The sequence below is a fragment of the Prionailurus bengalensis genome, chromosome C1 (genome assembly GCF_016509475.1).
Source record: "Prionailurus bengalensis isolate Pbe53 chromosome C1, Fcat_Pben_1.1_paternal_pri, whole genome shotgun sequence".
Classification (NCBI taxonomy): Eukaryota; Metazoa; Chordata; class Mammalia; order Carnivora; family Felidae; genus Prionailurus; species Prionailurus bengalensis.
The window spans coordinates 152,314,220-152,325,196 of NC_057345.1; the positions used below are offsets into that span (position 1 = coordinate 152,314,220).

Consider the following 10,977-nt stretch of genomic DNA (forward strand, 5'->3'; position numbering starts at 1 on the left):
ACCTCCTTGGAGGCCCTATCCATAGAAACAGTCACATTAGAGATTAGGGCTTCAACATATGGATTTTGGGGAAACACAATTTCATCCATAGCAGCTCCTCACCACAAGAATAGTCACAGCTAATGTTACTCTGGTCATTAAGGCCAGAAAAATGCTTAGATTCCCATCCAAAGAGGTACAGTTCAGGAAACAAAACTTAAAGCCCAACTCCTCTGATTAGATGTGCTGAGGAAATGAAAAACTAAGCCCTACTTTTTGGAGTGAGTTGATCAGGAGCAACCTGCCTGCAGTCGGGGTGTTGAGATACTGCACAAATGCTGCCCCATCCAGGGATTGGTGTTGTCCTTCCAACCTTCAGAGGAAGCTCAGTGACCCCTTCGCATGCTGCCCCCTGCCCTCACGGAAGCCCTCATATCTGGGTCAACATGCGTCACCACTTGCAGTGGTCGAATGAAGGAGAAGCCCCAACCATAAGAGAGCCTTGCTGTGGGACCAGTGAGGGAGGAAGGGGGGATGGATAGCTGGTGCCACTGTTTTCTTTTCACAAGGCCTTTCCCCCTTTTACAAAGGGCGTGGCCCTGACCAGCCAAGATATGTGCGTGGGCTTAGTTCCTAAGCCATTCTGAAACAGACACATAGAGACCTCATAACAACACAAAGTCGTGGCACGCAGTAAAGAAAGGTAAGAGGAAGGCATGAGAACACCAGGTGTATGGGACGAGGTGTTAACGATGTAGCTATTACCTGGGATTTACTAGATTCACCCACTACTCTTGTTCAAAGAATTGTAATTTTTAAAATTACACTACCCTTCTAGCAAAGCTTTTGTCTAGAGGAACTTAAAAATATTTTAGAAAGAAATATGGCCAGACATGTTGTCTATATCAGGGGAATCTAGAAGACACTTTGGAGCAGATCTTCTAGACTCCATTCTAAACAGGAAGCCACTGAACACAACTCTAAAATGGGTAGGTACCATCAAATGTGAGGGATGGATATGACAAGGTCTTGTGACCCGAAAGGCTACCCTTTCTAATATCACTTGATACACTGAGACCAATATTTCCCAGGGAACAAACAAATGTAGACTGCAGCCACTTTCTCTTTGAAATTTAAGCCCTTGAATGTTTGTCATAGATGGAAATGGTTCCATGAGGTCCTGAAAGGGAACTCATCATGGATGTGTGCGTGTCTGTCTGCCTATCTCTGTGTATATACATACATACAACAGATATATATACACAGATATATACACATGTATATATGTGTGTGTGTGTGTGTGTGTGTGTGTGTGTGTGTGTGCGTGTATTTGTAACTACTGGGCAAAATCAAGCTATTTTATAAATAATATAGAATAAAAATATAATATGTTGTTTATTCTAATAATTGAGTAACTATCTGTTTTTATTCCACACAAACAACTTAGAGAAGTGTGTACTGTGTATCTTATTCCATTAGAAAGGCATATGTGGCGATAGGAACTTTGCGTGTCTCATTTAAGTCCACATCTATGTCACCTAGAACAGTGTCTCACACTCATTCCATGTTAATTGAACAAATGATGGAATGACTGGATTAACAGAAAAAGTCAAGTAGGCCTGAAGTGACTCTAATCTATTTAAATTATTCATTACCAATTAGCTTTTGATTTATCTTACATATGAGATTTTTTTAAAACATAAGATCCATACCCTGAAAAGAAAAATAAGATGGTAGTTTACATTAGATTTAGAAATAATATATGTGCAAGGGCTCTAAAATGTTACTTTTATTATCATATTTGAAGGATCAAAGAAACAGGAATGAATTTGAGATACGCTGGTAATTACTAACCTTTTAACAAATATTTAATGAATTCCTTAAAAATTGATATAAATGGTCAGACGACTATGCAGCAGAGTTGTAATAGCCACTAAAATATTTTCTTCCAATTTATTGGTTGTCTAATCAATGTATCAATTATTTTGAGTAAAACTTTTAGGTAATCACTGTGTTTCCAATATAGGATGGGTCATAGAAACAGTGTTAGACTAGTGGTCAGCTGCCAATATTCTAGCCCACTTGGCCGAGTTTTGTGACCTTTGGTAAGTTTATTTCTTCCCAGGCAACAGTTTCCTCATTTGTAAAGGGGAAAAAAAAATAGATGATCTCTCAAATTGCTTCCAGTTTTGAAATTTTGATTCTATCTTAGTGCTTAATGTTGTGTCTACAGTCTTCATTAAACTCTCAATCACTAGGAAAAATGTACACTCTTTCTTAGTAAAATAAGATACCTGCATTGCTTCCAAAGCAAGTGGTGCCTGTTAGCTCCTCGACAAGGGCATAGTTTTCTGTTTGACGCAAAACAGTCAGAAATGCAGAAAACCAGTTTTCTTTCTGCACGATCCTTTTCAGTAGCTCTCTTACACCTGATTCATTTCCATTGCTTTCTGCAGCAGAAATCTGTTTTAAGGGAAAAGGAGGATAAAAAGAAAAAACATCTTTTTTTTGCATTTTTATTTTATTTTTTTATTCTAAAATTTACTTTTTTAAAAAAATATAATTTATTGTCAAGTTGGCTAACATACAGTGTATACAGTGTGCTCTTAGCCTCAGGAGTAGATTCTCGTGATTCATCACTTACACAAAACACCCAGTGCTCATCCAAGCCAGTGCCCTCCTCAATGCCCATCCCACAATTTCCCTGCCTTCCCCACCCCCAACAACCCTCAGTTTGTTCTCTGTATTTAACAGTCTCTTATAGTTTGCTTCCCTCTCTGTAATTATTTTTTCTTTCCCTTCCCCCATGGTCTTCTGTTAAGTTTCTCAACTTCCACAAATGAGTGAAAACATATGATATCTGTCTTTGTCTGACTGACCTATTTCACTTAGCATAATACCTTCTACTTCCATCTATGTTGTTGCCAATGGCAAGATTTCATTCTTTTTCGTTGCCGAGTAGTATTCCATTGTTTATGTATACCATATCTTCTATGCTCATGGATTAGAAGAACAAATATTGTTAAAATGTCGATACTACCCAAAGCAATCTACATGTTCAATGCAATCCCAATAAAAATAGCACCATCATTCTTCTCAGAGCTAGAGCAGAGAATCCTAAAATTTGGCCCCATATAGCCAAAGTAATGCTGAAAAAGAAAACCAAAGCTGGAGGCATCACAATCCCAGACTTTAGCCTGTACTACAAAGCTGTAATCATCAAGACAGTATGGTATTGGCACAAAAACAGACACATAGACCAATGGAATACAACAGAGAACCCAGAATTGGACCCACAAATGTATGGCCAACTAATCTTTGACAAAGCAGGAAAAAGTATCCAATGAAAAAATGTCTCTTTAGCAAATGGTGTTGAGAGAACTGGACAGTTACATGCAGAAGAATGAAACAAGATGATTGTCTTACACCATACACAAAAATAAATTCAAAATAGATGAAAGACCTAAATGTGAGACAGGAAACTGTCAAAATCCTAGAAGAGAAAATAGGCAACCTCTTTGACCTCAGCCACAGAAACTTCTTATGTGACATGTCTCCAAAGGCAAGGGAAATAAAAGCAACAACAAGCTACTGGGACCTCATCAAGTTAAAAGCTTCTGCACAGCAAAGGAAATAATCACCAAATCCAAAAGGCAACCAATGGAATGGGAGAAGATATTTGCAAACTACATATCAGATAAAGGTTTAGTATCCAAAATCTATAAAGAACGCATCAAACTCAACACCCAAAAAACAAATAATCCAGTGAAGACACAGGCAGAAGACATGAATAGACACTCTTCCAAGGAAGACATCCAAATGGCAACAGACACATGAAAAGATGTTCAACATCACTCATCATCAGGGAAATACAAATCAAAATCACAATAAGATACCACCTCACACCAGTCAGAGTGGCTAAAATTAACAACTCAGGAAACAACAGATGTTGGTAAGGATGTGGAGAAAGGGGAACTCTTGCATTGTTGGTGGAAATGCAAACTGGTGCACTACTCTGGAAAACAGTATGGAGGTTCCTCAAAAAATTAAAAATAGAATCACCCTAAGACCCAGAAATACCACTACTAGGAATTTATCCAAAGGATACAGGAGTGCTGATTCACAGGGACACATGTAACCCAACGTTTATAGCAGTGTTATCAACATTAACCAAATTATGGAAAGAGCCCAAATGTCCATCAACTGATGAGTGGATAAAAAGAACAAACATCTTCTGAACAATTTTAAACAATGTTTAAACATTGTTTAACAAGTGAGCAATTAAGCATCAGTGTTAATAAAGGCTTATATTCAAATATGAGAGAAAAGACGAATGTCACTTGTAGCAACTCTGGATTGTAGCGGGGAGCAAATCTCTGGGCCAAGCCCCCTTAAAACTATGCACCATTTTTAAAGCCACTGAGATATGCAAAACTGACGCTTAGGAAATAAATGTTTTACCTCAACCATTCTGAACAAGGGGTGCAGGAGAAAGTGTCTTTAATTTCTAGTTCTGCTATGTCTATTTGCATTAATTTATTTTGGTATATCCAGGGCTTGCTATTTCTTTTAAACCCATGGAGTCTATAAATAGGAAACCAAATATTGCTTGGCTATCACTACTATGAAGGAATTGCTATCACAAGACTTATATTCTTGCTAACTTAATATCTGTAATATGTTCGACTATAATATTTTTCCTAAATTTGTGTTTATTTAGTATTATGAGACAAAGGGACTTGTGCACACATTCCTTTCTTAAAGTATGGGGCAGAATTATTTCTATATCTATTCATTACAATCTTTAGCCTTCCTTTAATGTCTCTTTTAGATTAAACCAGCAAATCTTTTTAAGTGTGGATCATTCACGTAATCATTATCACAGTGCACTTCCCAGGACTTCACACAGCACCAAACATTTGAAGAAAAGGCTAATACAAGCCACATTTAGACCAGAAAGAAATTAGACACCACACCATCAGCTTGCTGTGCCGTGACGCCAGCCACATCATTTCTCTGGGCCTCAGTTTCTGCATGTGCAAAACAAGGCAACTGAAAAGAAATGTCGTGGCTTCTTCACCCAACCTGCACATTAGACACACCTGGGGAGCTTTAAAAAAACACTCATGCCTGGGATCTACCCTCCCTCCCAAAGATTCTGACTTGTTTTGTCTGTGTGGGGAAGCCAAAAGGTTTTTTAAGGATCTCACACTTCTAATTAGCGGCTTCGATGAGAAATACTGACTTACCTACTCTCAAAGGCCCTTCTGAACATTTGTCCACTTTCTACATGTATAATCTGGGTTGATTAGCTAGATTAATTGTTTCTTATTAAATTTGTGTATTTTCTAGTCCTATAAGTATGTCCCATAACCTTTTAGTGTCAGGTATTAGTTTGCATTTTTGAAACAGTATCTGACACAAATTCAGTGTTAGTTATTATTATGGATGACTGAAGAAAGCATCTACCTGTATAAACACTTCACCAGGGGCACTACTTAGTAGAGAAGTGTACAGCATAATTTCTACCCATTGGGTGTGTTAGTCTTACTTAGAGAATACTTACTCATGTTATTATAAAGCGTTTGTATATATTAACCCAGAAATCCTGAAGAAGGAGCCAACATTAACCCATTTTACAGATCAGAAATCCAAGGCACAGAAAAATCCAGTTACCTTTCTGGAGCCACAAAGCTAGTTAAATGGCAGAGGTAGAATTTTATCCCAGGCAATTGGTTTCAGAGGCCAAATACTGCCTTCCTGAACTCTAATTATACTTACTAATCCTCTCCAACTTTAAGCACATTTTCCAGCAAGAAATGGTTAAGATGACTACTGGATTTAATTAAATTTAGGTGATTTCAGTCCATCTCCCCCAGAGCATTTTCTAAGCAGATTCTTGCTCATTTCCTACCTTTTCTCTAACTTCATTAATCTCCTATTAGAAACATTTCTTCTATGGTGTTTGTAAATGTCTTTATTATTATTTGCTAATTTAATAATAGTTGCTAAAGATATTAAGTAAGACTGGTTTAAGCAAACTTCTTTTAGGGGCACATGGGTGGCTCAGTCAGTTGAGCAACTGAAACTTGGTTTCAACTTAGGTCAGGATCTCATGGTTCGTGAGTTCAAGCCCCACATCTGGCTTCACACTATTATAGTGTGGAGCCTGCTCAGGATTCTCTCTCCCTCTCTCTCTCTCTCTCTCTCTCTGCCCCTCCCGTGTGTGCTCTCTCTCAAAATAAATAAACCAAAAAAATTTTTTCCAGAGCACCTTCTTTTAACTCAACCAATCCTATTTCTAATTACCCCACTCTTTAATCAGCTTTAAATCCATCTGACAGAAGTAATCAGAAAGCATTTCTCTAAAAACAGCAAGTGAGGCACTGTAATGAATATTCTTACTAAAAATCTAAGTATATTATAGGCACTAAATTTTCTTCCACTATTAATCAGTTAAGTTGATTTTAACTGTAGAATTACATTTGTCAAGCTTGTGTTGTCCTTATTGAGTTCAGGCAGTTGAAGATCATTATGCCATTATTTCCTGCAAGTATTTATATTATTTGAATATGGAACTACATATAACACCTGTGCAATTTTAGCAGCGTCATCAAGATCCTGAGTTTTTAAGAAGTTTTCTAAGTTTGGGTGCTAGAAAGTAGATCAATTCTCTTGGAAGCAGTCATATATAAATATATATATAATAATAATAAATAATATATAAATAATAAATAAATATAAATATATATAATATATATAAGCATATATATATATATATATATAAACATATATACATATAACTTAATCTGTCCTCCTAAAACATACTAAAGACATTAGATTCCAATATTAAGTTTGATTATGGAAACTCTTGGAAAGATATTTAGACTTGAGACTTCAACAGGACATGTAGTGATTCTCACTCATGTTCTTCCCCCAGTGAACATTTTCTCTGAATATGCAGTTTAAAACAGCTATGGATACACTGCTAAATAATTTATAAAATAAATATGAATTTGTGGGTAATACAATTATATGCTTTCACATTCTAAATTCTTTCATCTATGTTTTTTCTTTCCAACAGAAATCAGGAGAGAAAACAGTGATATTTTTCATTAAACACTGGCTTGCCATCACAATTGTAAAGTTTGACAAAAATGTTTTCTCTCTTTCATAAAAATCTTAGAGAGCTATTTAAATATAATGGTAATTTTTTTTAACACAGCAGACCTTAGCTCTCACACCAGTAAATCAGAAGGCAAAACTCATATGTTAAAAGCAAAGAATTTTTAAAAGCTAGTTCCCCATAAAAACTTAATGTGTTTCTAAATGAATATTTATCATCACATTGCCATAACTAATTTCTTACTAGTATAGTATAGTATAGTATACTATATATACTATATATACTAGTATATACTAGTATAGTATTTTTTCTTGCTAATAAAATCCATAAGCATCAGAATTTACCTAACAATACAGTAAGCTGGGAGAGACGGACTCAGGTCTTTGGTGGTCACGTAAGGACAACTGGACTTGGTTTCTAGCTGCACTCATCACAGTATCTCTGGATCTCCTATGTAAATGAGACGTATATGGGGTCTTCCTGAACTATGGATGTTTACTGCTTTGAGCTGGCCAGGGTTGGAACATGCACCTCTCTTCAGGTGTTCGGACTGCTATTAAGACACTATCGAAATGTTTATATTATCACCTCTTTTCCAAAATTCATGGCTGTCTAAGTCAATGGATGTGCCAAGAGGTCACTAAGCATCCTTAAAAAAAGCAGGTCAGTACAGGGGCACTCCCTTTCTATTAGGGATCGTCACATTACAATGATCTATGAAGTGATTCTTATATTTATTATTGGGCCTCCAGTATTTACAAGAGTGCCTTGCGCACACTAGACATTCTTTAACTATTTATTAGATGAATACTGATCCACACTACAACATAGGCTCCATGAAAGCAGAGACAATATCTGCATTATTATCCAGTCTTTTTACCACTAGCATGGTGCCTGGCACAAGACGTCACTCTATAAATTTAAACCGAATGAATGAATAATCAATCCTTTAAATAAGTTTCTTTGAGTACTTGCTGGACACAAAACTAAATCTAGGGTCATTTCTGGAGACTCAGATGTCTGGGGCCAGGGGCTGCAGGGATGGACATGAGAATCGTGAACTAAAATGCCAGACCAAGTAGGAAAATAATTAAACTAATTTTTAGAAGTCCTGACTTCTTACTCAAATACTACTTTAAGCTGTCACAAAAAGATCTTGTGTCCATCATCCATCCATTTCCAAATGCCTGGCAAAGCAATTCATGACGTCATGTGTTCTCATCCCTTATCCTTTATTCCAGACAACTGTTTGGAAATAAAACCAATCAGTCAATGAATTCTTCTATACCTAGCCTTAGCTAGATTTCTAGAGGTGAAAGACATAGCTTTTGCTTGGAATCACAGTTTAATCCAGGGAATTTAAGCATATCTGAGCTTCAATGTAGGGGATTTACGTAAGTCTCTGAAACTTTTTTTTAAAATTTTTTTAAATCTTTTTTTAAAATTTATTTTAATGTTTTATTTATTTTTGATACAGAGAGAGACCGAGTATGAACGGGGGAGGGTCAGAGAGAGGGAGACACAGAATCCAAAGCAGGCTCCAGGCTCTGAGCTGTCAGCACAGAGCCCAACGCGGGGCTCGAACTCACAGACCATGAGATCATGACCTGAGCCGAAGTCGGACGCTTAACCGACTGAGCCACCCAGGAGCCCCAAGTCTCTGAAACTTTAAATTCACAGGCAAATGTACCCAAATGAATGATGATAGAGGTCATCATCATCATCATATCAAAACAACTCTTGATAAGACTTTTTTCATAAACATGATTTCTCATTTGCATTCACTAAAGTATTGTGAGTGAGAGGAGACATGATTATGTCCATTTTCATGGGTAAATTTAGGATCAAGGAACTTAAATAACTTGACCCAAAGTAACACACATATAGTAAGAAACAAACATAGATTTGAGATGGGAATGGTTTTCCCATTCCAAATTCTTCATGTTTTTCCCCAGTACGCTTTGCTGTTTTGAGATAAATGGTGATCAATGATCCCCATATCAACATAGATTCCTCTAACCCTAAAGCTTCTTTTCCACTGTCATCAATAGTTTAGTTTTGAGACTGATGACACATTAAAATGATGTGTACAAAGACGATTCCAGAATCTCACAGAGACACTACTCCTCCTTAGAAAGCCTCAAATGCAGAGCTCCTCCATCTTTCGGAGCCTCTTTTGAAATATGAATTTGAGGGAGAGTTTGGGTTGCTTTGGTTTTAACTGCCACCCAGTACACAAATGTCCCTTTAGTCTACATCTTCTTTGTGTCAAATCCCAAGCTTTACTGCTAGCTGCCTCCAAGCTTGCCAGAATCAAGAACTTGGATAAAATCTAGCTGGCGGAAATTCAATCCAGGCAAGACAAAAGTGATGCTGATAGGCAGAAGTATTTAGAGTAAATAAGGAGAAGTGCTGTTTCGCTGGCAATCGGGACATCATACCCACCAAACATAAACAGCTTTGTGGTGTTACTGGACTCTGTTGCTTCTGGACTTCCTAACAGCTACTGTGGCTGGAAATGCCATCTTCCATCTCCAGCTGGCTTGAAGGCTGCATACTGTCTTCCAAATTAAGATTCTGCCACAGTGATGTACACATTTGTCATATCCAGCTGGACTACTAGAATGCGTTCTAGCTGGTTCTCAATACACAAAACTACATAAACGTTACAGACAACAGTGTAAAGTAATTTACTTGTTGGGAAAACCAGCCATCAAAATTAGATGCATGCCTGGGTCTTTGGACAGGCCCTATGGCTGTCACGTCTACAAAGGAACACTAACTTTAGTCACTAAAGACCAAGTTACATCACTGGCTCATGTGAGGCCAATGCCTGAGCTTTGTAATGAAGATACAAATAACTGATGAATCTAAAAGGAAGGAAGGAAGGAAGGAGGAAAGAGAAAAAAAGAAAGAAAGAAAGAAAGAAAGAAAGAAAGAAAGAAAGAAAGAAAGAAAAAGGGAGAAACCTTGTTCATTGGGAAACAATGAACAATGAAACATTACATTAAATGTAAAGTTCCCTTTAAAATTCACCCTGTCAAAATGCCACCTAAAAAATCTACTACTTCTTTGCTAATACAAAAAACTGCAATTGCAAAATAAAATGTTTATTTTTTCAATGAATTATCTGCCACTTTTGATTCCCAGAGAATGTCATAACTTAAAACTTTGATTAAAGAAAAAGTGTGTGTGTGTGTGTGTGCGCGCGCGCGTGCGTGTCGTAATTTCTCCACTTGGACCAAGATTGAATGGCATAATGTATAATATAGGCCCAAAATAGGCATTTTTTACCTGTTAAGTCCAGATAATAAGTACTGCAAGTTTTGTGAGCTGTATGATCTCTGTTTAACTACTCTTAAAAAGTGCAGAAGCTGTCCTAGCATGTAAATGAACATGGCAGTGTTCCAGGAAAACTTTCTTTATCAACACTGAAAATTTAAAAATGTAAAAACCATGCTTAGTTTTTGGGTCTGCAAAAACCAGTAATAGACTGGACTCAGCCCATGGGTCCATTCTATGGACTATATAAACTAAGACATATACTTGCACACCACCAGGAAGTAGGTCCTTAGCTCTGCCGCTGCTTTCCTGGAACACCTGGGGCAAGTTATTAACCTACCTCAGTTTTATCATCTGTAAAACAAAATTAATAATCTAAAAAATCTTTTTTTTAAAGTTTATTTATTTTGAGAGGGAAAGAACGAGCAGGGGAAGGGCTAGAGAGGAAAAGAGAGAATCCCAAGCAGGTTCTGCACTGCCATCAGAGAGCCCAACACAGGGCTCAATCCCATGAACTGTGAGATCATGACTTGAGCCCACTTCAAGAGTCAAACAACCAACTGAGCCACCCAGGCGCCCCAATAACCTTA

At 37.2% G+C, this 10,977-nt stretch overlaps 1 protein-coding gene across 1 annotated transcript in view; it reads right to left on the reverse strand.

Annotated features, from left to right (window-relative positions):
• The window catches only part of IFIH1 (interferon induced with helicase C domain 1), a 56,661-nt gene that overhangs the window by 44,892 nt on the left and 792 nt on the right, over positions 1-10,977 (reverse strand). Inside the window, exon 2 of the mRNA XM_043576905.1 lies at positions 2,274-2,442. Coding sequence (XP_043432840.1) covers positions 2,274-2,442 — 169 coding nt within the window. The remainder of the gene's footprint in view (positions 1-2,273; positions 2,443-10,977) is intronic.